Source organism: Heloderma suspectum, chromosome 13 (assembly GCF_057233095.1).
Source record: "Heloderma suspectum isolate Gila_16-S chromosome 13, 16-S_ref, whole genome shotgun sequence".
NCBI classification, from domain to species: Eukaryota; Metazoa; Chordata; class Lepidosauria; order Squamata; family Helodermatidae; genus Heloderma; species Heloderma suspectum.
The window spans coordinates 31,496,449-31,524,291 of NC_139470.1; the positions used below are offsets into that span (position 1 = coordinate 31,496,449).

Genomic DNA, 27,843 nt, shown 5'->3' on the forward strand with positions numbered 1-27,843 from the left:
ATCCCGGTGATTTCTTGACTTCCTACTTTAGCATTCCAATCCCCTATGATGAAGAGGACATCTTTTTTTGGTGTTAGTTCTAGAAGGTGTTGTAGGTCTTCATAGAACCGATCAACCTCAGCTTCTTCGGCCTCAGTGGTTGGGGCATAGACTTGAATTACTGTGATGTTGAATGGTTTGCCTTGGATTCGTACTGAGATCATTCTATCGTTTTTAAGATTGTACCCCAGTACTGCTTTTCCCACCCTTTTGTTGACTATGAGTGCTACTCCATTTCTTCTAAGGGATTCTTGCCCACAGTAGTAGATATGATGGTCACCTGAATTAAATTCGCCCATGCCTGTCCGTTTTAGTTCGCTGATTCCCAAGATGTCGATGTTCAATCTTGCCATCTCATGTTTGACCACCTCCAGCTTACCTTGATTCATTGATCTGACATTCCAGGTTCCTAAACAATATTGTTCTTTACAGCATCGGATTTTCTTTTCACCACCAGACACATCCACAGCTGAGTGTCCTTTCGGCTTTGGCCCAGCCGCTTCACTCTTTCTGGCGCTACTTGGAAATACCCTCTGCTCTTCCCCAGTAGTATATTGGACACCTTCCAACCTGAGGGGCTCATCTTCCGGCGTCATCTCTTTTAGCCTTGTGATACGTTCCATGGGGTTTTCTTGGCAAGAATACTGGAGTGGGTTGCCATTTCCTTCTCCAGTGGACCACATTTTGTCAGAACTCTCTGCCATGACCTGTCCGTCTTGGGTGACCCTGCACGGCATAGCTTATGGCTTCACTGAGTTACGCAAGCCCCTTCGCCACAACAAGGCAGTGATCCATGAAGGGTATTTTTTATTTATTTATTTATTATATTGTAGGTCATATCATATCTAAAAATGTATTTCTATGTGTACACCACATATACACATACAATATGACACACAAAGGAGAAAGAAAACAAAAATATGCAAACATTTACTCTGGCAAACTTCCCAGACATCCTATCAGCTAAACCCCAAACAAGACTTCAGAGGAACAGTAAAAATGGCTAAATTCTAATGCAGGAGGCTGAGAAAGTTGGCTCCCTTGTTTTAACGTTAACACCAATGAGAAATGATTTAGCTGCATCAGGATTTAAAAACGTTTTCATCTGGCCTTCAAAAAGAATGCAAAATGTAGCAGGATATTTAATATGATATTGCAGGTTATTTTGCTTTGTCAAACTTCCCTTCTTCTGTCAGCAGTTTATTTGGTATAATCAGGAAAGAGCATAATCTTGTCATTTGCTGATCCCCACCTTAGCTCACCTCTTTCCCTTGCCAGACACAGAAGATAATTTTTTGTAGAAACTCGTGAAAACTGAACAACAACTGTCCCAGAAGCCCCTTTAGTGCCACGTATTGAGCCAGGAACACAATATGCATGCTCAATATCCAGTGGGAAATCAGATGGCAAAACCACTAATTCATGCAAAAGTTTATCCATAAATTCAGCCAAACATACATCAGCAGCCAAGTCTTTAATACCAAGAATATGAAGGTTCTCTCTGCATTTGAAAGCCTCCAATTGAGAGATTTGAGCAGACAGAGTATTGTGAGAAACTTATATAGCAGTTTCCTGAGCAATAACTCGATCTTCGAGCACATTAACCTTCGTTTCCATCTTTTGAAGAGAGATATTGATTAAATCCACAGCCCCTTGAAGGGCAGTGATTGCGTCCTGGATTGTTTCAAGTTTCTTTGACTGCACTGATAGCTGAGAAGACATATTTTTTATCAAAGCAAGCAGCTCCTCTTCACCTCCAGCATTTCTAGAAACCTTTGCTGGGGGAGCAATTGGGGGGGGGGGTAGGTGGCATTCCCAAACCTTTTGTTTTTTCCCTTGATACTGCCATCCTCCACTTCCAGAAGCACAACCAGCAAGTATAATTGCAGAAACAGAAAAAACAAACGTTTAATTAGATTTAAGTACCAGTCCCCAGATATTGCTGGTAGTTTAAGTTCACAAATATTTTCTGGAACTCGTCAGTCTTGTAGTCTCCTAATTGCTAGGCGTTTCAAACAGCCTTCAGTAGATGATACTCCGGCCACTGACCTTAGATTGCAGCCCTTCTGCTGCACCGCAAAAGCAGCTGTTCTTCCAAGATTTCAACTGGATGGTACTGTAAGGTTCCCCTTTTAATTCCAGGGGAATTTTAAAAGGTTTCTCAACCTTTTCATAACTGTTTGAGATAAGCAACCTGCGGAACTCTGCAGGTCACTGCCATGACGACATGGCTCCGGCCAGAAGTCCAATTGCACATATTTTTGTGATGGGCTTGTTGTTGTAAACTGCTTTCAGCACTTAGTGTTGGGAAAGTGGATGATATATTTCAATGATAAATAAACACATGAAAGGCACCTCAAGGCTCCCTGGAAGAGTACAGGTAGAAAACCACTGTAATGCATAAAGCATACAGCTCAGTTATTTATTTATTTATTACATTTCTATATCACCCAATAGCCAAAGCTCTCAGAGGCAGTTCACAACATTTGAAACCATAAAATACAACCTAATAAAATACACTTTAATAGTTCAAAAATGTAAAAATACAGTATAAAATAAAAATAAAACCCCAAATAAAACCTAGGAACAGTGCAAAGATTTTAAATACAGCAACAGATTTAAAACAACAGAAATGAAAAGATGCCTTGGAAAATAAGGAGGTCTTCACCTGGCACCGAAAAGAGCACAGTGTAGGCACCAGGCGAGCCTCTGGGAAGCTCATTCCGCAACCGGGGTGCCACAACGGAAAAGGCCCTCTTCCTGGTAGCCACCCACCTCACTTCCTTTGGTGAGGGGTCCTGGAGAAGGACTGCTGAAGACGGTCTTAGGGTCTGGGCAGGTATATATGGGAGGAGATGATCCTTCAGGTAACTTGGCCCCCAGCCATTTAGGGATTTGAATGTTAATACCAGCACTTTGAATTGGGCCTGGAAATAAACTGGCAGCCAGTGCAGATAGAGAAGTACTGGCATAATATTGGCAGATGGAAAAGTACTAGCATGATCATGTTTGCCAGTCCCCATTAAAAATCTCGCTGCCCTATTTTGGACCAGCTGAAGTTTCCAGGACCTTTTCAGAGGTAGCCCCCACATATAATGCATTGCAGTAATCCAGACGAGGGGTTACCAGAGCATGCATAACTGTAGCTGGGCTATCTCTGTCCAGATAAGGACATAGTTGGTATATCAGCTTAAGCTGATCAAAGGTGCTCTGTGGCACTGAATCTACATGTGCCTCTAGTGACAGTGCTGGATCCAAGAGCACCCCCAAACTACAAACCTGACCCTTTAGGGGGAATGCAACCCCCTCCAGAACAGGGAGAACATCACTTAGATGGGCAGACGAACACTCACTATCAGTATCTCCATCTTGTCTGGATTAGTTTATTGGCCTTCAGTCCATTACCGTGCCCAGGCACTGATTCAGAACAGCCACTGCCTCACATGGATTTGATGAAAAGGAGAGGTAGAGCTGGGTGTCATCCGCATATTGATGGCACCTGAGCCCACACCTCCAGGTAACCTCCCCCAGCTGTTTCATATAGATGTTGAACAGCATGGGAGATAGAATAGAGCCCTGTGGAACCCCATGGCATAGCTGCCAAGGCACAGAGCAATAATCCCCCAGCACCACCTGCTGGAATCGGCGACCCAAGTGGGAGCAGAACCACTGCAGTGCAGTGCCTCCAACTCCCAGCCCAGACAACTTATCCAGAAGGATACCATGGCCGATGGTATTGAAAGCTGCCGAGAGGTCAACAAGGTTGCACTCCCCCTATCCCTCTCTCAGCAAAGGTCATCCCACAGGATGACCAAGGCAGTTTATGTTCCAAAACCAGGCTTGAAGCCCAATTTAAATGGGACTAGATAATCAGTTTCATTTGAGAGTGCCTGGAGGTAACCACCTGCTCAAGCACTTTTCCCAAGAAAGGGATATTGGCTACTGGCCTATAGTTGTTAACATCATCCAGGTCAGTTTTTTTCAGGAGTGGCCTAATTACCATCTCCTTTAAAGAGGCCAGTACCACCCCCTCTCTCAGGGAGGATTTTACAACCTCCTGGAGCCAGCCTAATATCCCCTCCCTATTAGATGTAATAAGCCATGAAGGGCAAGGGTCAAGCACACAGGTGGTCGACCAGACTTAGCCAAGCACCTTGTCTGCATTCTCAGGCCTCAACAACTGAAACTCATCCAATATATGGTTGCCATGATAACTTTATCTCTTGCCAGAGGATAAAGGCCCAGAAACTTCAAGACCGCCTTCCCCAGTCTAGTGCCTTCCAGATGTGTTGGACTGCAACTCCCATCATTCCCAGCCAGCATGGCCACTTCCTATGCTGTTTGGGAGTGGGTGTGACTCTCTGGTTCCCCAGGACAGATACTTGTAGAACCCTTTGGTTTCATCATTTGCTTCACTAGGCTGCCGAGTGAAATTCTGAAGTATGTCCTCAACTGTTTGTTTTTGGCAGTTTCTCATGGCGATTGTGGAGAAAGAGGTGGTGCCAGAATCAAGTTGGCTGTGAAATGGAGGGACAGGCTCTACAGCACTGGGCACAAGGCTTGCAGTTTCGTGTGAGTCCTGAAAATATCAGTCCTTTAAGCCTTAGGCGACAAAAAGAAAACAGCAAACATTTTTTTAAATGAGCTGCTGCTGCTGCTGGTAATCCTGAGTAATAATATGTGCCCTGTCCGTTACTCATTGGAAGTTCAGGTCTGCCTTGCCAGAGGAGGCCAAGATCCATCTAGTCCAGCATCCTCTTTGCAGCAGTGCCCAGCCAGATGCCGCTGGGAAGCAACCAGGAGGCCATGACAGGAAGGAGAGTCCTCCCTCGTTATTTGCCTGCGGCATCTGTTGCTCAGAGGCACACTCCCTCCTTCATCATCCTTCCACAAATGGAGATCTTTGCAGCAAATGGCAACACATTTCAGTTCCGATTTTTCTTAAACGAGAGCATGGGTTTGAGAAGAGAAGAGAAGAGAGGCTGACTGCTGCAACTAAGAATTGTTTTGCAAGTCTGATCAGGAAGTATAGCTGATATTTCTTCCCTTCTCAGTCTGGTGTGTGTGTGTTTTCTTCTTGGCTCTGCCCTCTTTTCTTTCACTGCCTTGCTCTTGGCCCTTTATTCTTCCTGTTGATCCTCGTTGTCAGGCCTGGCTCCAATGGAAGGAGCTCTACACGTGCATCCAGAATGAGAAGGAGGAGGAAGTCAGAGCAGTGAGGCACGACAGGCACAGGAAGATGAGGAAATCCATGAAATCCTGGCACATCTATGTGAAGCTCCGGAGGATGAAGAAGTGGTGGGGCGGTGAGTTAGACATAACCTGGGACAACATAGAGTGCATTTCTCTTTAGCAGAACAGAATACTTTATTTTTTCAGACTGAGATGCTTTTGGTTCTGAGTTGTGCTCATATGGAATGACTTGGGCCAGAATTGCTGAATGTCTGCTGAAAAGCTTGACTGTGAAGGTCTGTGTGAAGTGTCCGTTAGACCACACCAAAGCCTCTACAGGGGGGTCAAACACAATTGAATATGATCTTTCAAAGAGGATATGACTTTACTGCCTTGTCTGCCAAGGGTTAGTTATAGTAAAACAAAAAACACAAACATACAGCTGGGCTCCTTTAAGAGCCAAACAACTCTAGTCAGAGATTTCCTGTATGTTGTTAAGTTATTTGGCAGAGACAGCTCCATTGGGACAGGGGGTTAACTCATGTTCCCTTAATTGCTGAAAGCCTGCATCTCTAGTGAACATGATGGTTGTGAGAATGTCAACAAACTGATCTGCTTTGCCAAAGCTGTGCAGCCATGTAGCTTTGGATATTCTGCTTAACTAGAGAAAACTCTTTTTTAAGGTGATTATTGCAGAGAGAAGCTTGGAAAAACATGGAGAGGCTATACCTGATGTTCATATACTTGTGCCAAATCCAAAATTCTTTAAAAACCAAATCTTGCCAGTAGAATGCATCCATCTGTGCATCCATCTCAGAGCAAGCTTCAGTTTGTTTTGGCACAAGATATACAGAGCCCCTGTTGTTGATGTTTTAATTAGTGATGCAGCATCTTATGTTTGTATTCTCCTGAAGCAGTTCCTTTCTTTACAAAGAGAAATAAATGTGTTCAATGGTACCTTGAGACTAACTTTTTAGAAGTTATTTAAATTGTAAAATGGCATAGTCAACAACCTTCTTTATTGGATGTTGAGTTGGAACTCGGAGAAGTAAGGTAGAAAAATAAGTTGAAAGCTGCCGAAGAGGAAACAAACATTCTAAAGTTCTTAAAGGGACTGTAATAATATAAGTTACATAGAATCTTTATAGTGTGCAAAGAAACAGTAGTCCCTGCTAAGCCCCCAATGGATACAGTCAAATTTATGTATGAATTCCTGCTACCTAGCGTTCTGTGCGTCCTTGCAATTTGACCTTCCCAAGAACAATACCTGACTGAAGTCTGCTGTGTTCAAGGAGATTAGAATGGTCACTCCTGGTTTCTTCTTGTTCTTGCTCTTTTTATCTGATTTTGGATCATCTCTTCTTTGCCTTAAAGATAGGCCCAGTTTACCCAATTTAAACTGTTGTTGGATATTTGACACATGAAAATAATACACTACAGTGGCCGACATGCAGGTATAAATGCCATGGGTGTGATGGATGGTACCATTAGGTCCACACACAGTGTTACTTACATTGATCAGAGGGCACAGCTGACATTTAGGTCTGTTACAAGGTCTTGTGCCCTGTTGTACATTGGTTGAGATGTTCTTGTCACTGGTAAGTCGTAGTCTCCAGTTAGGTGATTGTCCATATGCCAGCAGTAGTCTGCCTCCCGTGGCTTCTTCGAGATCTGAATCATTCCCAAGTATAAGCTGTAGGTACAACACATCATAAAGCTGACATGGCTTTCACATTATATAAATAAACTTCCTTTACAAGTTTAACCAGCCACCACTGTCTAAATGCTACCATTATTCAGAGCTTAACTACTGGAGATGGTTTCATTTCCAGCTCCTGTCTAATAGCAAAACACTTGACTACCTAATGCTCACATGTTGTCCCCTGATCTTGATATTAGCACAAAGGGGGCAATTTTGTGTGTCTCTTGTTCCAGAGCTGGCGTTGCAGCACCACCAGACCTGTGTGCGCCTTCAGTGTTTCTCTGTGTGGCGGCTAACTTGGGAACACAAACAGAGATTGCAGCTACACCGAGAGCGCCTAGTTCTGCTGGCAGCAAGGATGGCCTTGCGAAGAGTTTTCACACGATGGAAGTGCTGTATCCATTCTCTTGGTGGCTCTTTGCAGGGGTGTGCATGTGAATGACTGTTAAAAAAAAAAAATAGACACGTTTTGAACCTGAGCGACAGCCCTGTAGTCCAGCAGGCTTATTCCAGGTTCCAGCACTGGAGCAAAGGCTGGGGTGGGGCCTGCTGTTCAATGGGCCGCAATCTATGTGACAGTCTTTAAGAACAGATGGATGTAAAGCGATGCAAGTCTTCAAAGAATGTGAGCATGGGTTGCTTTTTTTGCTCTTTTGCCTAATCAAAGAAGTAGTGGACACCCAGTTGGAAGGTACTGTTGAATCACAGGAAATAATTCACCTTGTGAAACTCACTGACAAGGGAGGTGGTTCCTCCCTACTAGTTTTATACCTGTAGGCACCAAGCTACCAAGACGTTGGTCCAGTCTAGCTGGGCGAGCAAACGTTTTCCTTAACTTGTACAACAGATGTGGTCTTGTGTGCTAAAGCAGCGAAGCGAGCTGAGCGAGCGGAACACCATTACAGGCACCACCTGCTGGTAGGGGGTTGCTGTATCTCTGGAGGGAGGAAGCCTGGCTTCCCCAGAATGAGCTCTGCCCAGGAAGAGCTGCTTCCTCTCTTAGGATGCTCACACAGGGCAACTTCACATGGCAGCAGTCGCCTGCCTGCCCCTCCGTGCCATGGGCAGGCCCCCCTGCGTGCTGCCTGCCTGCACAAGGCGCAGAGCTGGAACTGTGTCTGTGCTGCTGCCCAGGCCACAGTTGTATGGCTAGTGCTCTTGGACCGTTCCTGCTCATGTGACTGGGGCTTGTGCTGGAAACTTTCCAGCTGATGTTGCTCAGTGCACTTCCCATTTCTTGTGACCAGAATCGGTTGCCTGAGGAGGCTGCCCTCTCACCTTGCTTCATCTGCCTGAAGCTGATCATTACAGATGGCGAATAAGATGGGCTAAAAAGACACAGCTTTGTCTTTATAGCAGAAGCAGCTTATCTAATGTGCTCTGGGATTCAGGCTGCCTGCCCTTCTGCTTTTCACAGTACCGTGGGCTTAGTGCCTTCCAAAGGAACGCTGTGGATGCGTCCGTCAAGAACCTGAGAAGAAATTTGGCTCATCGGCAGCACCAAGTCACGGTGAGTCTGACCTTGCCACATTTTTGCTCACCCTTCTGTCCAGCCCTCCCTTCCTTCCTTCCTTCCTTCCTTCCTTCCTTCCTTGTCATACTGGCAAGAGAAGTGTCACCAGCTTGTGCTACTGAGTTGATCCCATGCTGATCAAGCAACAGAAAACATTTTTGTGTAAGGTTAGAAGATGTTTCCTAGGTGTCGTCCATGATGATGGAAGATACACATGATGACTCTGGGCAATCATGCATGCCAAAGTCAAGTAACATGTGTGTGCTGTAAAGAGTTTGAGGACATAGGTCTGTGTTGCTGCTGAAATAAATTGCACCACATTTTTATCATTTATTTTTAAGAGCATATATTCCTTTGTTACAGTTGTTGTTATTGCAGGGGATGTTTTGTTTTTATAAGGCCCTGTCCCATTCTCTGCATTTAAGGATCCCTGGTTGCATCATGCTTCATGCTCTTTTCTTCTGGTTTTGTTCCAGCTCTTGCACAGGTTCTGGAATTGTTGGAAGACTTGTTTGGAACAGAAGGAGGAAGAGCAGCACCGGTCTCTGACAGTGGCCGCTCACTCTCACCACAGGTGCTACAGGGTGAACAACTACACAGATCAGCCTTCCCTAACCTCCAGATATTTGGGAGTACAACTCCCTTCAGCCCCAGCCAGCATGGCCGGTGATCAGGAATTCTGGGCATTGTAGTCGTAAACTGGTTGAGGAAGGCGTGTATAAATGCAGATAGAGAGCTAAAACTCTGGAACAAAATGCTGTTCTCTTGATGTCTGCAGTGTTCTCCTTATTGACATTTTCTAGGCCTACTTTATTAAGAATGGGTTTGTGCTTGATTCTACCCACTCTCTGTTTTGCTTTTTTAATATCAATATCTTACCTTTCGACCTTGGAGCTCACAGTGATGTACTGAGTTCCTGGAGAGCCTCCTATTGAAGTCCTGGCCTACCTAGTTTCAGAGATGGAACAACATCAGGTGCCTTCAGGTCATTCTCTGGGCCATGAGAATGGGGCAGGGAATGGATATCCAGCGTTGGGTAGCATTGCCTATAAATCTAACATTTGAAAATCACTCATGTCTGACATAGGTAGATTTGTCACTTAATGGCCTAGCTTGCAAAGGGTATGCATACACGAACCTTTTTCAAGCAGTTAAGTACTCTGTATTCTTTTATTCCATGCTGTGGTGATTTAGCTCTAAGGCAAGCAGATGGTAGAACAGAATCTACTGGTTGATCTCTGGGTGATTTGCAGTAGATCAGCAAGAGTTTCTTACTTCCGATCACTTAACAATAGCAAGAACAAAAAGGCCTTTTTTCCTCCTAAATTAGGCTGCTGAAATCAAGAACTCTCCAGTGGGAAATAGGAGTAGATTTGTGTGTGGAAGAATTTGTATGCCAGCTTCTGTTCTGGTACTGAAAAGAAGTTCCTGGGTTGAGCATGTGCTCAGAGGGACCTTGTTCTGTAATTCAGTGTCTGCTTTTGTGAGCCACTGTTTTTCATCTGGCTCCAGTTGGCAGACCTTGAGGATCTGGTGAAAAATAAAATGGATCCCAAGCCTCAAGTCCACCTGCTTTAGCTGGTCAAAGCACACATGAAGCAGCACGAAAGAATCCTGACCAGGCAGATTCATTCTAGCAAGTTGCCTAAAGAACATGCAAACTTCATTGGTTCTGTCAGTTTGCATGAGCGGCCCATTCATTTAAGCCTTGGAAGGTGGGGGGTGTATCTGGTTTTCTGTTATATTCACTTGGTTCTGTAGTGAGCTGTCCCTGGTCCTGAGCTTCAGGAAGCTGTGCACTAAGCAAGAAGCAGCTATTTATTGATCGGCAAACTTTGAATTTCAGCACGGCACTCCTGCTAAAGTGTCTCAGGACCTGGTTATACCATGCCAACCAGGAAAGACACAGGAAGGTAAGAGGGTTCCATAATTTCAAACTTTTCAGGCACTGAGCCTCAAGCTTCAAATGTTTCCCTATATATGTTTGTCCATCTTTTTCCTTCCTTCCCTCTCTCTATCCTTCTTGCTGTGCACTAATACCACTCTTTTTCTTAATTTTTCCCCATTGTTCTCCTTCAAAAAGAATCAAATGGTGGTGGTCCCCCTCATTGGTGTGGCACAAATGAAGGATATAACTTGTTCAAAAAGAGCAAAGAATTAAAGGAACATGGTGGTCGGAGTGTACTACCGGCCACCCAATCAAGGAGAAGACGAGGATGAAACTTGTGAAAAGCAATTAGCCAATGTTTCAAGGAAGCAGAATATAGTAGTAATGGGGGATATTCAAGTTCCCCGCTATTTGTTGGGAGACAAATTCTGCAAAACATGGCCCCTCCAGGAAATTCCTGACTTGTATGGTGGATAACTTCCTCCTACAGAAAGTAGAGGAAGGAACTAGAAGATTTGCTATCCTTGACTTGATCCTAACCAACAGAGGTGACTTAGTTGGTAAAGTAGCAGTTACAGGAACTCTTGGGGAAAGCGACCATGTTATACTTGAGTTCATGGTTCTAAGGGAAGCAAAAGCCGAGTGTAGGCAAACCCGTACACTGGATTTTAGGAAAGCCAAATTTAATAACCTCAGAACAATGATCAGTAAGGTCCCATGGCAAGCAACTCTATTAATGTGATTCTATTAATGGGCTGCATTAATAGAAGCATCGCTTCCACTTCCCGTGAAGTACTAGTTCCTCTTTACTCAGCACTCGGTAGGCCTCATCTGGAGTACTGTGTCCAGTTCTGGGCACCGTACTTTAAGAAGGATGCAGACAAGCTGGAGAGAGTTTAGAGGAGGGCAATGAAGATGATCAGGGGACTGGAAACAAAGCCCTATGAAGAGAGACTGAAAGAACTGGGCATGTTTAACCTTTAGAAGAAAAGACTGAGGGGAGAGATGGTAGCCCTCTTCAAGTCCTTGAAAGATTGTCACAGAGAGGAAGGCCAGCATCTCCTCTCGATCATCCCAGAGTGCAGGACACAGAATAATGGGCTCAAGTTGCAGGAAGCCAGATTCCGGCTGAACATCAGGAGAAACTTCCTGACTGTTAGAGCAATACAACAATGGAACCAATTACGTAGGGAGGTAGTGGGCAATCCCACACTGGAGGCCTTCAAGATGATGCTGGACAGCTATCTATCGGGGATGCTCTGTCTTGGATTCCTGCATTGAGCAGGGGGTTGGACTCGATGGCCTTGTAGGCCCCTTTGACCCTACTATTCTATGATTCTATGACCCACCAGCTGAAAACTAATGTCACAGCGTATTTAAATTCAGCATGGTTAGAAAGGCTGTTTCTTCTAGGCAATGCTAAACAACAGTTGATTGATTTCCAAGGCAGCCATTTTCCAAGTAAGGAAGGCCCTCAGGGAAGTGCACACCAGCCTTTCAACCTGATGTCCCTCCAGATGTGTTGGACTACAACTCCTATAATGCTAGCTGATGCCAGGGCCCAGCTTCAGCACTGCAGTGAGCCTTGTAGGTTATAGCCAGGATTTGATGGGAACAAGCCTGGAAGGGCGTGGGCCTATTCAGCCTCTGGAATGTCAGAATCTGTGTGAGCCTCTCTGTCAGCATTCCCAGAGCAGAGCCAAGGGGAGTCACCTGACTCCCTTTCCACCTGCTGGTCTGGCCTTAGCAGGTAGGGAGGCTGGCAGCTGTCCATGAGAACCGACAGAGGTGGGGTGGGGTTTGCAGGAGGGCCGCCCAGGCTGAAGCAGCTCTGCTGGAGGGCTGAGCAGTGACACCCTGTTTAGAGAGGGGCCTTGCTGAAAGGCTCAAGGCCCTTGTCTGTCAAGGGATCCGGAGGGGGTGTCTTACAGTCATGCCTTCCCCTTTGAAACTGATGCAAAGGCGAAGAGCTTTTGCTAGGAACATCTCGTGAAGACCCATGGACTCTCCAGGTATGCTGTCTCCTGGGAGGATGGATTAGAGCCGTGACTGAAGGGTTGCCTGTACTCATAAAGCCCACTGACAGGTATCCCTTTCTTCTCATCCATGTGGGAACAAATGATACCGCCAAGCGGAGCTACGAAGAAATCACATCACACTTTGAAGCTTTGGGAAGGAAACTCCAGAACTTTGGGGCCCAGATAGTTTTCTCATCCATCCTTCCAGTAGTTAGGAGAGGGATAGAAAGGGAACGAAAAATACTGCAGGTGAATGAATGACTGGCTACGAAGGTGGTGCCAACTTGAGAGATTTGGATTCAGGGACCACGGGCTATACTTCCTGGAAGATGGGCTATTGGCAAGGGATGGGTTGCACCTCACAAGGGCTGGTAAGAATGTGTTTGGCCACAGCATGAAGAACTTCATCAGGAGGGCTTTAAACTGAATCCTACGGTGGAGGGAGACTTAAAGTTGGGGGTAACGATGAACAACAACAACAACGATGGATGAAGGCTCATGCACTGCAACAGAGAGAACAGCTCTGATAGCGCCCAATAATAGTCTTCAGACACATGTAGGAAGAAAGCCAGACTATGAAGCACATGGTCTTCGATGGCTATATACTAATGCCCAGAGTATGGGAAACAAACAGAATGAACTTTACCTTTAATACAGGAGGGAAATTAAGACTTGATAGGTGTAACTGAAACTTGGTGGGATGACTCCCATGACTGGAATACAGCAATTGAAGGATATAACATGTTCAAAAAGAACAGGAGGAACAGAAAGGGAGGTGGAGTTGCACTACATGTTAAAAATATATATCTCTGCACAGAAATACAGGAGGATGAGCTTGGTAGCCCCATCGAGAGCATCTGGGTTAAAATAAATGGAGCAAAGAATAAAAGGAACCTGGTGGTCGAAGTCTACTACCGGCCACCCAATCAAGGAAAAGACGAGGATGAAACTTTTGAAAAGCAAATGGCCAATGTTTCAAGGAAGCCTGATGAAGTAGTAATGGGGGACTTCAATTTTCCCAATACCTGTTGGGAGACGAATTCTGCAAAGCATGGCCCCTCCAAGAAATTCCTCACTTGTGTTGCTGATAACTTCCTCCTACAGAAAGTGGAGGAAGGAACTAGAGGATCAGCTATCCTTGACTTGATCCTAACCAACAGAGATGACTTTGTGGATCTGGGGGAAAGTGACCATATTATACTTGAGTTCTTGGTTCTAAAGAAAGCAAAAGCCGAGTGTAGCCAAATGCGTACCCTAGATTTTAGGAAAGCCAATCTTAATAGGGGTGATGTGCCCATCTGATAGGCAGAAGCGAGGGAGACGTGTCCACCTGGCAGAGGCAGTGGGGGGAGTTCTCAGGCCAGAACATACCGAGGCTGGGCGGCAGATGCTGGCGGAGTGCTAGGGGCAGGCCATGCCTGGTAAGGGGAACAGGGGAGAGATGCGTAATATCTGTCCCCTGTACTGCGCCTGTCTAGAGCCGAAGGATGGCTGCGGGATGCGTGACTCCATCCTCTGGCCTTTGTCTGCTGCTGTGTAATGCCAAGTCCGTTGCCCATAAAACATCTGTCATCCATGACATGATCCTGGATGAGGGTGCGGACCTGGCATGTTTTACGGAGACCTGGCTAGACAAGGCCACTGCTCCCAGTCTTGCAGCCATTTGCCCGGCTGGATTTTCATATGCACAGCAGCCAAGGGCTGGGGGTCGGGGAGGGGGTGTGGCTGTTATCTACTGGGAGTCCTTGGTCCTCACCAGACTCCCTCTCCAGGAGACCAGGCTTGCTGACTGCATGTACTGGAGGTTGGGCCCGAGGGGCAGTCTGGGGAGTCTGCTTGTGTACTGCCTACCCTGCTGCACAACAGACTCCCTGGCCAAGGTGCTTGAGGTGGCCTCTGATGTGTGTGTGTGCAGTCCCCTAACTTGTTGGTGTTGGGAGACTTCAATGTACACTCAGAGGCCATCTGCATGGGGACACCTCGGGACTTCATGGAGAGCATGACTTCCTGGGAGCTGCACCCTATTCCAACTGGGTCCACCCATGTAGCCGGTCATACATTAGATGTGTTTGTTTCTGGAGAGGTGGGGAGTGATCTGGAAATTGGGGGTATATCCACCACTGTCATGGTCAGATAACCACCTGGTGGAGTTGGACTTCTTGGTTCTACAACCCCTCAGCAGGGGTGGAGGAACCATTAAGATGGTCCACCCCAGGCGTCTTATGGATCCGAATGGTTTCCTGACAGCGCTTGGGGATTCTTTGGAACACACAAACAGCTTGGTCAAGACCCTGGTAGATGGCTGGAATGCTGCAATCACCAGGGTGTTAGACTGGGTGGCTCCAAAACACCCTCTCCAGAGCTCAGACTGCACCATGGTTCGCCCCACAGTTACAAGCTCTGAAGATGGAGGTGAGATAGCTGAGCGCCAATGCAGGAAGTCTCGCTCCGAAGAGCTGTAGCTTCAGCCTACCATGTGGTGATAAGAGCAGAAAAAAAGAAGTTTTATGCTGCCTCTATCGCATCCACAGAGTGCTGTCCCAGGAGACTGTTCCAAGTGGTCTGGAGCCTGGTCAGTCCAGCTGTTCCAGAACCAATGTAGCATTCTAAGGCCTCCTGTGATGAGTTTGCAAAGCACTTTGCAGATAAAATCAACCAGATCAGGAGTGCTATTCTGTGTGCTGTGGATACAGTTAGTGCATGAGGGGTGGCCAGTGGCAGACCGGTTGTGTGGGATCGGTTCCAGCTTCTTCCTTCTGAGGAAGTGGACAAGGTGGTTTCATCTGTAAGGCCGACCACCTGCTTACTCGATCCTTGTCCATCTTGGCTCATTATGAGCTGCAGAGAGAGGCTGGGTGAGGGGATCAGGGCAGTGGTGAATGCCTGCCTTGAGGAGGGGGTGATGCCATCAGCCCTCAAAGAGGTGGTGATAAGACCACTGTTAAAGAAGCCCTCCTTGGATCCCCAAGACTTGAACAACTTTCGCCCAGTCTTGAATCTGCCTTTTTTGGGCAAGGTGATTGAGCGGGTGGTGGCATTGCAGTTGCAGGCACACTTGGAAGAATCTGATTATCTGGATCCATTTCAGTTGGGCTTCAGGCCTGGGCATGGGACAGAAACGGCCTTGGTCGCATTGTTGGATGACATGGGGAGGGCTCTGGATAGGGGCAAATGCTCCTTGTTCTCCTCAATCTCTCAGTGGCTTATGATACTGTCAACCACGGTATCTTCCTGGACCGCCTGGAGGGGTTGGGCATGGGAACACCATATTACGGTGGTTCCGTCCCTTCCTGTCTGGCAGGTACCAGAGGGTAGCTCTGGGGGAGGAGACTTCAGACCCTTGGCTGCTCACTTGCAGAGTGCCACAGGGTTCTATTCTCTCCCTGATGTTCTTTAACATCTATGTGAAGCCTCTTGGGGCTATCATCAGGAGATTTGGGGTGCAGTGTCACCAATATGCAGATGACACGCAACTCTGCCTCGCATTTAAATCCTCGCCAAGGTTGGCTGTCGAAACCCTGTCCAAGTGTCTGGAGTCGGTGAGTGTCTGGATGGAAAGGACTAAGCTAAAACTGAACCCTGACAAAACCAAAGTACTTTTGGTGGGAGACAAGGGGAGGTTGGGGGCGGTTGACCTGGTGTTCAGTGGGGTGCGGCTGCCCCTGAAGGACCAGGTCTGCAGTCTGGGGTCATTTTAGACTCCCAGCTGTCCACGGAGGCTCAGGTGTCAGCCGTGACCCAGGCAGCGCTGTACCAACTCCGTCTGATATGGCAGCTGTACCCCTACCTCCCTAACCATCTGCTCCCATCCATAGTTCACACCCTGGTCTCCTCTCACCTAGACTATTGTAAAGTGCTCTATGTGGGGTTACCCTTGAAGATGGTTTGGAAGTTGCAGCTGGGGCAGAACACGGCGGCCCACCTGATGAAAGGTAGCTGTTGGCGAGACCACATCACTGCAGTGCTGAAGGATTTTCACTGGTTACCAGTTGTTTTCTGGGCCCAATTAAAGGTGTTGGCATTGAACTTTAAAACCCTATATGGTTCCAGCCCAGTCTATCTTAAGGAGCACCTCCAGCAACATCAGGATCACCGCTCAACGAGATCAACCTTGGAAGGCCTTCTATCTGTCCCATCAGCCAGGACAACTAGGCTGGTGAGGGACGAGGGAGAGGGCCTTTTCTGTGGTGGCCCCCACTCTGTGGAATTCCCTGCCTAGTGACCTCCTCCATGCCCCCTTTTTGATGAGTTTCTGCTGGGCTTTGGAAACCTGGCTGTTCAGGTGGGCATTTGGGGTGGGTTAGGGTTTTTGTTGTTGCTATTTTTGTTGTTGATTATGTAAATTTGTTATATTTCGTGTTATTTGTATTGTACGCCGCCTAGAGTGGCCGGGTAGCTGGCCAGATGGGCGGCTAATAAATAAATGAACAAACAAACTCAGAACAATGATCAGTAAGGTCCCATAGCAAGCTACTCTAATGAGAAAAGGAGTCCAAGATGGGTGGGAGTTCTTAAAAAAAGGAAATTCTCAAGGCACAATTACAAACAATTCCAACAAGAAGAAAAGGTGGAAGACAACAAAAGAGGCCAATGTGACTTCACAAAAAGCTTAGAGATGACCTGAAAAACAAAAAAGGACACATACAGGAAGTGGAAGGAAGGCCAAGCTACAAAGGAAGAGTACAGGCAGGTAGCACAGAATTGCAGGGATGGTGTCAGGAAAGCTAAAGCTGAGAACGAGCTGAGGTTAGCAAGGGATGCTAAAAGCAACAAAAAAGCTTCAGCTATGTGCATAGTAAAAGGCAGAGGAAAGAATTGGTGGTTCAGCTATTAAATAAGGATGGCAAAATGATAACAGATGACAAGGAAAAGGTAGAAGTGCTCAATTCCTACTTTGGCTCAGTCTTCTCCCAAAAGAGGGGCTATGAGCCCCATGGCAAAGGCGAAGTACAGGCTGAAGGGGCAGGATTGCAGCTTGAGATCGATAGGCAAATGGTCAAGGAACACCTAATTATTTTGAATGAGTTGAAATCTCCAGGGCCAGATGAACTGCATCCTAGAGGAATAAAGGAACTGGCAGAGGAACTCTCGGAACCACTGTCTATTCTCTTTGAGCAATCATGGAGGACGGGGGAAGTGCCAGATGACTGGAGGAGCGCTAATGTTGTCCCTATCTTCAAAAAGGGCGCAAAGGAGGAACCTGGGAACTACAGACCAATCAGTCTGACATCAATCGCTGGGAAAATTCTGGAGCAGATGATAAAGCAATCCATCTGTAAGCACCTTGAAAACAATGCAGTGATGACTTGAAGCCAACCTGAATTTGTCAAGAACAAATCCTGCCAGATGAATCTGATCTCATTTGTTGATCAAGTCACCCCCCCTGTGGACTGTGGGAATGCTGTGGACATAATATCCCTCGACGTCAGCAAGGCTTTTGACAAAATGCCCCATGATATCCTGATGAGCAAACTAGCTCAAAGTGGGCTAGATGAAACAACTATCAGGTGGATCCACAGTTGGCTACAGAATCGGACTCAAAGACTGCTTCTCAATGGGACCTTCTCAAACTGGGGAGAGGTAACAAGCGGTGTACTGCAGGGCTCAGTCCTGGGCCCAGTGCTCTTCAATATGTTTATTAATGACTTGGAGGAGGAGGTGCAGGGAACGCTGATCAAATTGGCAGATGACACAAAATTGGGCGGGATAGCTAATACCCTGGAAGACAGAAACAAAATGCAAAGTGATCTTGATAGACTGGAGTGCTGGGCAGAAAACAACAGAATGAAATTTAACAGGGATCAATGCCAAGTTCTGCACCTAAGAAAAAGAAACCAAATGCACAGTCACAAGATGAGGGAACTTCCCAGGCTCAACAAACGAGAAGGATCTTGAAATTGTTGTAGATCGCAAGCTGAATACGAGCCAACAATGTGACATGGCTGCAAAAAAGGCAAATGCTATTTTGGACTGTATTAATAGAAGTATAGCTTCCAAATCCCATGAAGTACTAGTTCCCCTCTACTCAGCACTGGTTCGGCCTCATCTGGAGTACTGTGTCCAGTTCTGGGCACCACACTTTAAGAAGGATGCAGACAAACTGGAGAGGGTTCAGAGGAGGGCAACAAAGATGTTCAGGGGACTGGAAACAAAGCCATATGAGGAGAGACTGAAAGAACTGAGCATGTTTAGCCTTGAGAAGAGAAGACAGGGGAGATCTGATGGCACTCTTCAAATACTTGAAAGGGTGTCAGAGAGAGGAAAGGCAGGATCTCTTCTTGATCATCCCAGAGCACAGGCCACGGAATAATGAGCTCAAGTTACAGGAAGCCAGATTCCAGCTGAACATCAGGAGAAGTTCCTCGCTGTTAGAGCAATACGACAATGGAACCAATTACCGAGGGAGGTGGAGGGCTCTCCCATACTGGGGGCATTCAAGATGAAGCTGGACAGCAATCTGTCAGGGATGGTTTGACTTGGATTCCTGTACTGAGCAGGGGGATGGACTTGATGGTCTTGTAGGCCCCTTCCAACCCTACTATTGATTCTGTGATCTCGTCTTCATTGCCCGAAGCCTTCTCTGTTTGGATCCATCATGATTTGGGCTTTTGGAGGCACTCTGCATACGGGCTCTCCCGTAATTGGATTGCTAAAGACTTTCTATGAAAAGTACTGTGAGACTTTTCATAGACGTGAAGTCTCATTTGCTGTGGATTGTGTGTTTTTGTCATCAGCTAAGCATACTGGCAGGCTGGGTTTGATATATGACTTTTGGACTTTCTTCTGCCTGGACTTATGCAACGTGGTGTTACCAATGTGAAAGCAGTGGCATGGAGCTCCTTGTGTGAGTGGGTTTACCTTTCCCTTGATCTTGATAGAACTTGACCATGTAGCCTCGAGTTATCAACAAAAGATTCAAAGTTGGACTAAGTCTCTGTGGGTGTGGTTTTGTTTAGGCCTTTCAAGAATTTACCACTTGATTGCCTGGGAGATCATTCCAGGAATCATTCCCATTCTTTGTCCAGCGTTTGGAACCCCATGTATGGATTGCCTGGGTTAGATATGCCAGGAAACCCAAGTCCCTTCCCTTGTGTTCAGAGCCGTGGAGATGACAGTGGGGAAACCACGTTGATGAGGATCTCAGTCATGATGGTAGTGTTTAGCTTTGGACTGTTCTGGAATTACATAGAGCCTATAGCTACTGACCATCAGCTATATGATTTCTGAAGAGCGTAACCATTAAGCTTTTGCCCTGGGATTTCCTTCAATAAAGAAATCTCACCGTTTTGGGTGTCCGGTGTCAGAATGCCTGAGTGTTTGTACTGGGGGGATTGGGAAACCTGACAGCTGACAGGGTTATGGGAGCTGTTGTCCAACATATCTGTAGAGTGCTAGCTTGAGAAGGGTTGGTGTAGAGCAGGGGTAGGCAGCGTGGTATCTGTGGGCACCTATGTGCCCCGTACACCTTTCTTGGCACCTGACAACTTGCCCTATCCCCCCACTCTTTATAATACATTTTCTTAATGGAGCTGGGATTGCTGTGAAATAGGTTTCTGTTGGCGCTGAAAACTGGCTTCAACAGACTTGTTTAGTGTGTTGGGGCTCAGTCCTTACCTCTGCCTTGTACTCAGGCTTTGGGCAGCTTACTTGTCCTTTGCCACGCCACCTGTGACAACCATTTTGTTTTGGTGCCCAGGACAGCTTCTCAAATTGCCAAATGTACCCACAGCTCAAAATGGTTGCCTACCCCTAATGCAGACTCTGCACTATAGACAATTGTTCTCTATCTGAAATAGAGCATGAGTCTAATAAGTGAAAGCAAATCTCTGGGTTCACACTCTAGTCATTTGACATCACATGTGTACGCATGCAGCCACACACATCTTTCAGGTGGCTCTGATCTTGCTAGCTCCTCAGGGAGAGGGTTGTAGTTCTTGCTCTAAAAATCCTACTAAGATTATTTCCCTTTTTCTTCAGTTGCAACATGCCACAGCAGATCAGCACTATGCAAGAGTGACCCTGCCTGCCACCTTCCAAGCCTGGAAGCGATTCAAGGATCATCAGCGCTGGTGGAAAGAGATGAAAGGGGCAGCTGAGAGCTTTCACAGGTAGACTGGATTGTTCTTGTAACTGTTGGGGAAGGACTCATGAGTAGAATGCATGCTTTGCGCACATAAAGTGCCTTGTGTAACTCTCGACATCTTCCTTGGTGAAGAGATCTCCAGTCGCAAAATTAGGAACGATCTTTGCAGGCTCTAACTTAGTGTTGGGAAGGTTGCACTTGATGTGGTGTTCAACTAATCCTCTTTCCCAGGATACCGTACTACTGTTTGAAAAACCATAGTAGGCTAGCATTTGGGGGGTTGGGCAGCTTTTCAGTGTGTTTTTGTTACATGTGTAATCTTCCTTCCTTCCTTCCTTCCTTCCTTCCTTCCTTCCTTCCTTCCTTCCTTACATTTCTATACCACCCAATAGCCAAAGCTCTCTGGGCAGTTCACAAGAATTCTTATGCCATTGATAGGTACATAGAAATCTCAGGCTCCTCAGAATCTGAGGCTTGCCCCAGAAATACAAATGCTTGCAAGGATAAATATGAACTTCCCGGCTCATTGGTTCTTCCTGCTTCTTTGCAGGGAAATGTGGACCAGACGGATTTTTGAAAGGTGGCAACTGAGAGAACATGAGCAGCGGGAGAACCGGGTGGCAGAGAAAATGGTAGGTTTTTTTCTTCGCCTCCTCAGCAACGCTAGTAGGCAGGCAATTTCTGCACTGCTCCTCATGATGTGAGGGTGTTGCAGACAAGAAAGGTTCTTTCCAAGTACAGCATTGGCGGCTATTTAACTGTTACCTTCTGAACCATAGAATTATATCATAGAATAGCAGGGTTGGAAGGGGCCTATAAGACCCCCTTGCTTGCTGCACATGGGATTCTTCTTCCCAGCCATGGATCTTTACCAGCACAGTCCAGCTGAAAAGAGCAAGGGGAAAGAAGCTGGAGGTTTTCTGTTCCCACTGATGAAGCAGATGCTGTCCTTCCTAACTACTCCCCTTACGGCTCTTGCTGTTCTAAACTTAGCCTCAGTTCTGGCTGACAGTGTTAATGTACATGCTTTATATAACTTCCTGGTCTCTGTTGGATGGCTGCTTGGATTACTGGGAGCAAATCACGGATGAAATAATTCTCCTGCTTTGGCCACAAGGCTCGCGTGTGGTACAATATTGCCTCGCTGCCACTGTGCCATAACGTTCAATATACCCATCCCTCTATTTCATGGCTCTCCTCTTTTTACAGGCTGTTTCACACTCTGAGCGACAGCTGTTATCCCAGTTCTGGTGCATGTGGCACAGGAGGACTGTGGCACACCTGAATGAACAAGCGGGACTGTCTGTGGCCAAAGAGCATCACAGCCACCGCGTCCTGCAGAGAATGTTCCGACGCTGGAAAGAGAACGTCCAGGAAATCAAGGCAGGGTAAGAGACTAGAGAAGATACAATAATATTGGCCAGTGCCATTTCCATAAATGCTTTTGGCCAGCCTTCCCCAACCGGGGGCCCTCCAGATGCGTTGGATTGCCACTCCCAGCATCCCCATCCACCATAGCTCGGGAAGGTAAATGTTCTACATGAGATGAGACGGTAGCTCTGCCGTCAGGCTCCCCGTCTAGGAGGGTAGCAAGGAAGGCCCATGGCTGTTCTGAAGCTCGAGAAAGTGATGGTTGTGCTTTCCTTTAGGAGGATGAAGGAGGCTTGTGCGTCACGATTCCACTCTGTCAGGCTCCTGCAATGCTCATGGAGCAAATGGCAACAGGTGAGAGCAAGCGATGTCAGTCCTTTCCCATTGTAACCAGCCTTCGTGGACTGTTTGCTTGTGAGCAGGTGTGTGTGTGTGTGTGTGCACGTGCATACACATGTGTGCACGTGCATACACATATGTGCACACATACTCTGTGTACCTTGAAATCCTGCCTGATGAAAGCCCACGTTCTGTCATTTAACAAGAATCCCAGAAATTGAGCAGATCTGCATCTGTTTATTAACTCTAGCTCAAACGTTCAGTTTTCAAAGAACATTGAAAATGTTGGTAAGGAGCGAGAGACTGGATGGAGGAGAGATTAGGGATCACGAGACGGTCACGATCCCATTGCCCACGATCTGGGCAATGACAGAAAAGGGCACCGCGCAGGCTGCTGAACCTGCCCTCTCCTCCGAGCACTGGGAAGCTCGGTCCTGCCGCCCCTCCGACTTCAGCAGGCATAGACGTGCATCTATCCAGGCTTCCCTCTGCAGCTGGGGTGGGCAGCCTTTTTCTGCCACAGGCGGCATTCCTTTGTGCGTGATCTGTTGGCAGTGAGCAGAGCCACAGTGGTCTTGCCAGAGGTCTGAACTGTTTCCATGCAGAGGGCTTTGGAAATCAGGCTGAGGGCCACAGCTTGCCCACTCTACAGCCAGGAGGGCCAGGATCTCAGTGTGTATGTTTTTTCACAGTTATAAAAGCTGAGACTCCTAGAATGCCAAATTCCGTGCCAACCATTAGATTCCACATGTGAAATACTTGCGGTCGTGAGAGAATGACCTTACTGAAGGCGTTCTGGAGCTGTGATGCTGTTAACCAAAACATCCCCATAGCGAAGCAAGAGGAGGAGAGGGAAGAGAACTGAGGCCTTGCTGCAGAGGCCCAATCAAGACCGGCTCCAGAGGCTGGCAAGGAAGTGGCAAGCGCCTCCTTGTCCCACCCCTGGCTGATGCTTTCTTCTTAAACCGGCCTCCTCATCAGTGGATGGAGAGAAGAGTAGTGGCAAGTAGGGAGAGCTTATCTCTGTTGGTGGTTTCAGTAGCAATAACTTCTTTTTTTGGTGCTTCCCTTTGAAAACAACTTGACACCTTTCATACTGTCCCCTAGCCACTGGGCTGCAGAAAATCCTCTCTCCTGGGTGGGGTAGTTGCTCTTCCTGCTTCAACTTTGTCCCCACAGGGTCATTTTCTGTTGCCCTTTTTCCTTACAGTACTTGGGACACCGATCGGAGAAGTGGAAGAAACTGGTGAGAGCCGAGGTGCACTACCAGCAGGTTTTATTGGGCAGGGTCTTGTCAGCGTGGAAGGTAGGTATGGGCCCTTGTTTGAGAAATAGCAGGGGCTCGACAGCATCCAAGTACAGCAGCTCCAAAGCACCACTTTGTCCAATGGTCTGTCTCTATCAACTGCATGTCTTATTTATGTAGTACGAGCCATGTGCAGAGGGCTTCACAGCCTGTGTCTTGGGACAGTAGGAGGATGCATTTCCAACAGTACCAAATAGAAGGTGCTGCATGCCTTCAACAGAAATGCTTACCTTGAGCCTACAAGACCAAGGAGTCACAGCTGTGCCTTTATTGCTCAGGGGGAATTATGTAGTTACACCAGTATTCTAATTCCCAAAGAGGAGAAACAAGACATGAATGTTGAACCATATGGGCTGAATTCAGTTTTTAATACAGATTAAATGAATGTGGCTTCGGTGTTGATAAATTGATTACATAGTATCCTATCAAACGATATTAAAACCTGGGAGAACGATTATTTCCCTACTTGTCTCTTGCAGGAGTACCAGAGTAACATTCAGCACATTCTGTATCAAGTGGCCAACAAGGAAAGGGAACAGAATCTGAAGCTGTTACGGTAAATCTCTTAAACCTGAAGCTCTGCTCAGCCCGCTGGGCCAGTGCAGGAGGACTGATTCCTGCTCTCACTCGCGGACTTGTACGCCTCATTCTTCCCGGTTTCTCGTCTCCCCATTCCTACCATCCCAGCCTGCCCAAAAGAAAAGGGGGAGTCCTAGGGAAGACCCGCCCTTCATTTTTAGGTCTCCATTCCTACCTTTGCCTTCAGGCAAGTGCTGTGCGCCTGGAAAGAAAATGCTGCTGATTCCAAACATGAAGCTAAGCAGGCTGCTCTGGCAGAGCAGCACTACAGGCGAGCCCATCTCTCAAAGGTAACGTCCCTCATGAAAGACAGCGGCATTCCAAGACAGTAGCCAGAGAGACCCCATTAAGCTGTGGGGCAAACGTGAACACCCCTTGACCTGCCATCCCAGGGCCAGTCTCTCCACCTGTGCATCTGCTGTGGCTGCCCCACCCCCATCTTACTTGCCAAGTACACACTTGTGCAGGAGCATCACAGAACAGGGCAATTGGGGCACCAGCAACCCCTGAGAGTGTCACCATGGGTGGAAGGACAGCAGTGGGAGGACACCGAGTGCTGGGGCTTCTGTGCCTGAGTCAGATGGAACCAGGCCTGAGATGGTTCAACCCACCATCTGAGGAAGAAAAAGATGAAGCACAACTGGAAGTCCTGAATGTTGCCGTTGTCTCTGCATAGGTGGTGCTCAAGTGGAGGGATGCAGCTTCCTTGTGTGCTTACTGCCGTCAGCAGGAAGCAGCAGCTGTGAAGGATGCGAGGAAGCACTTGCGTACAGGTGAGTGTACACTCTTGGGCTAGATCAGATGTCTTGATTAGTGCAGCCTTCCCCACTCTGGTGCCCTCCAGATGTTTTGGACTGCAGCTTCCAAACTGGAAGGATGGGAGTTGCAGTCCAACACACCTGGAGGCTGGGGGAAGCTTCAGTATAGCCTGCCTGAACTTAGCATAGATTCCGATTCTGCCCTTGTGGGCCCATGTTGCTGCTGCGTTTGATCATTGTGTGCTTTGTTGTCTGGCAGCCAAGCATTCTCTCTGTGTGCAGTGACAAGGGTCTCCTCCCATCCCCCAGGAGATGCACCGAGGTGTCAGACTTCCACCGGGGTGGGGGCAGGGGGAGAGCAAGTGGTGTCCTCTCAGCTTCTGTCCTCCTTCTGCTGAAGAGCAAGGCTGCTTGAGACTTGCTCATCTAGGCCTTAAGAAAACCAGAAGAGTGATGTATTTCCTTTCTTCACCCGCTTACCCATTCAGCCCATCAGGTTTGGAGCTTGGGCGGCGGGGGGGATTGGTTTGGGGTCGTGGGTGTCTTGCACTGAGTCTGGCCAAAGGCATCACGTAGATCTTGTGCCCAGATTCAGTGGCTAGATGGTGACTGGAAATTCACCTGCATGCAGAAGCCCAGCTGCCTGCTTGCGTGTGTGCAAGTCGCTTCAGCCAGCAACGCTTGCAAAGAGCCGCTGCCCCGTTGTGGCGCCTCGTCCTCCTCTTCTGCTCTCATAGAATGAGGGAGGAAGGGAGAACGCTTTTTCTATCAGGCCCACTGGCCCAAAGAATGCTCGCCGTTGGGGCCACACAAGTCACAAGTTGTGGTGGGCTTTTCCTTTGTGGTCATCTTGTCCAACCCCTTGCTCAGCACAGAATCTGCTATGCAGGATGCAACTCCAGCCCCTGTGTGTGGAGAAGGGACTGCCTTGCTTGGGCTGACCACGGCAGGGGGCTGAGGGGGGCTTTTTCTGGCCCAGACGAGCAATGGCCCTGTGGCGTTCTCCCAACCCTCCACTGCGGAACCCTCCCAACCCTCCACTGTCGGCTGCCTCCCAGAGAAGGCTTCTCCCTTTGCCAGCACGTCTTTCAGGCGGAGGGTGCTGTGCTTGAGGAAATGCAGTCCAGGCTCACCCAACTTGATTTGATTCCCATGCTTGAACTTCCTCTTCGATCAGAGAGAGAATGGAATGTTGGGCTTATGGGAGCTGGCATCTCGGAACATCCAGCCGGGGCCACTCTTCTCCCCCGAGGGCCGGCGAGGAGTCCTCCACGCAGCCAGGCCATCCGAACCGTGGTGGCCGCCTCCTTCCTGCCCTCCCCCGCAGCGCTGGCACTGTGTCTGCGAGCGGCGTGGCAGGTGTGCGGCCACCCCTTGCGGTTGGGAGGACGGGGCGCCTGCGGCTCCTGTGCCGTGTGCTGCCCTGGGCCTCATTTCATGTGGGCTGACATGGAGGGGGGAAGCTGGGCAGTGCAGCAACGTCTGCCCCCTCCGGCCCCTGTAGCTCTTGATGGGAGCTTCCCCGGGGTCACGGCTCTCCATAGGGAAAAGGTTGCCTGGCCCTGCTCTAGCGAGCGCTAGCCTCCCTCCCTCCCTCCCTCCCTCCCTCCCTCCCTCCCTCCCTCCCTCGGAGCTGCACAGGTGAGCCAAGATCCTTCCCTCCACAGCTCTCGAGGGGGGAGGACGGGTGGCTGGAGGGTTATCCAGCTGCCGAGGCCCCGGGAGCGCCCTGGCAGCACAGCGTGGGGTCAGCCGTGCAAGCCCTTGCTGTGGTTTCCGACAGCAAGCCCGGGGAAGCTGGGCAGAGCAGCCTGGGAGTGTTCCTGGCCTCCCGCTGAGACGCCGTGCAAGGTCAGGGGCAGGATCCTGCTGAGCACAGCGTCTGTCTTGGCTGCCAGCGCCAGCCAAACGCTGTGCGCCAGCTGAGTTCTCCATTTTCTGTCCTGTTTCTTGCTGGGATATAGTTCTTGGCTGTCGTACTTGCACAACCAAGAAGGCAGTTCTCCCGGTGGCAGCCTGAAGCCTTCCCAGATCCTGCCTCCGCTGGCAGAGGGGCAGAGTTGCCTCTCAGCGCCGCCATGCTCCATCTGCGAAGAAAGGCTGTGGCTGTGACCTGAAGGGTTTAGTGTGCGCCTGCCTTCCCCAGCCTGAAGCCCACCCAATGTTTTGGGCAACAACTCCCAGCATTCCTAGCCGTTGGCTATGCTGCTGGGGCTGTTGGGAGTTGAAGTCCAAAACGTCTGGAGGGCGCCAGGACGGGGAAGGCGGGTGTGCACTATGCAGCACCCGTATGTTCCTCCCACCGCCTGCCCATAGTTCCACCCCATTTCAGCTGCCGGGCGGAGGGTCTCCGCCAGCGCATCTGTCGCGGCGAGTTGCTGCTGTGCGTTGTGAATGATTATTGTAAAGCACCCTGGAAGTTTTAATCGAAAGTCTATATAAACATCTTTTTTCTTCTTTTTGCCTTTATTTCTCAAACTTTATTTCAAAACAAAATAGAATTTCATGATGAAAATCCTTTAAAAAAATAGTCCTCCATGTTATGCTGCCTGCGCATGACAGCACAGAACTGCTTTGTGCTTCTGCAGGCTTCTCGCCTCAGAACCGATTTGCGATTTGTGGTGCCGCACCCTGTGTTTGGGATGCTCCTCTGAGAAGTGGGATGGGGGGCTCTGCCACTCCTTGAGTTTTTGCCTTCCTCCCTGGGCAGCAAGGCTGCAGGCGACATTTCTTCACTGGAAAGAGTCGTGCCTGCGGTCCTCGCGGCAGAGAGGCCAGCTTGTCCTAGCAGCACAACACCACGGGAGGCAGCTGCTTAACAAGTGCATGTCCCGGTGGAAGCAGCATCACCTCCGTTGCGTAAGAAACATGGTGCGAGCGTTTGTGAATTCTCTTCTTGGGTGGCTGTTAAGGCAAGCCCGGGCACTTGCTCTTAGCTGTGGTGTGCCCCTCGCCCGCCCCCATCTCCAGTATGGGGTACGAATACTAACCTGGGTGATTTGGAAGGACTGTTAAGAAGTGCTTTGGACCCTCCCCAGCACGCTGTCCGTGCCAGGCAGCCTCACTGCTGCTAGC

At 48.3% G+C, this 27,843-nt stretch overlaps 1 protein-coding gene across 24 annotated transcripts in view; it reads left to right on the forward strand.

Annotated features, from left to right (window-relative positions):
* Positions 1-27,843, forward strand: part of SFI1 (SFI1 centrin binding protein) — a 67,560-nt gene that overhangs the window by 18,563 nt on the left and 21,154 nt on the right. For 15 of the 24 annotated variants that reach the window (XR_014785745.1, XR_014785747.1, XR_014785746.1 and 12 more), the window contains 16 exons: positions 4,509-4,611; positions 5,189-5,345; positions 7,147-7,308; positions 7,761-7,831; positions 8,331-8,423; positions 8,903-9,000; positions 10,273-10,339; positions 20,310-20,440; positions 20,966-21,047; positions 21,625-21,803; positions 22,065-22,140; positions 23,336-23,431; positions 23,911-23,987; positions 24,198-24,300; positions 24,687-24,783; positions 27,479-27,639. Coding sequence is in view for 20 of the 24 variants with exons in the window: in XM_084819826.1 (XP_084675952.1) it covers positions 4,509-4,611; positions 5,189-5,345; positions 7,147-7,308; positions 7,761-7,831; positions 8,331-8,423; positions 8,903-9,000; positions 10,273-10,339; positions 20,310-20,440; positions 20,966-21,047; positions 21,625-21,803; positions 22,065-22,140; positions 23,336-23,431; positions 23,911-23,987; positions 24,198-24,300; positions 24,687-24,783; positions 27,479-27,639 (1,753 nt within the window). In the remaining 4 variants the exon portion in view is untranslated. The remainder of the gene's footprint in view (positions 1-4,508; positions 4,612-5,188; positions 5,346-7,146; positions 7,309-7,760; positions 7,832-8,330; positions 8,424-8,902; positions 9,001-10,272; positions 10,340-20,309; positions 20,441-20,965; positions 21,048-21,624; positions 21,804-22,064; positions 22,141-23,335; positions 23,432-23,910; positions 23,988-24,197; positions 24,301-24,686; positions 24,784-27,478; positions 27,640-27,843) is intronic. The other 9 variants (XR_014785744.1, XM_084819832.1, XM_084819838.1 and 6 more) reach the window with 3 other exon arrangements.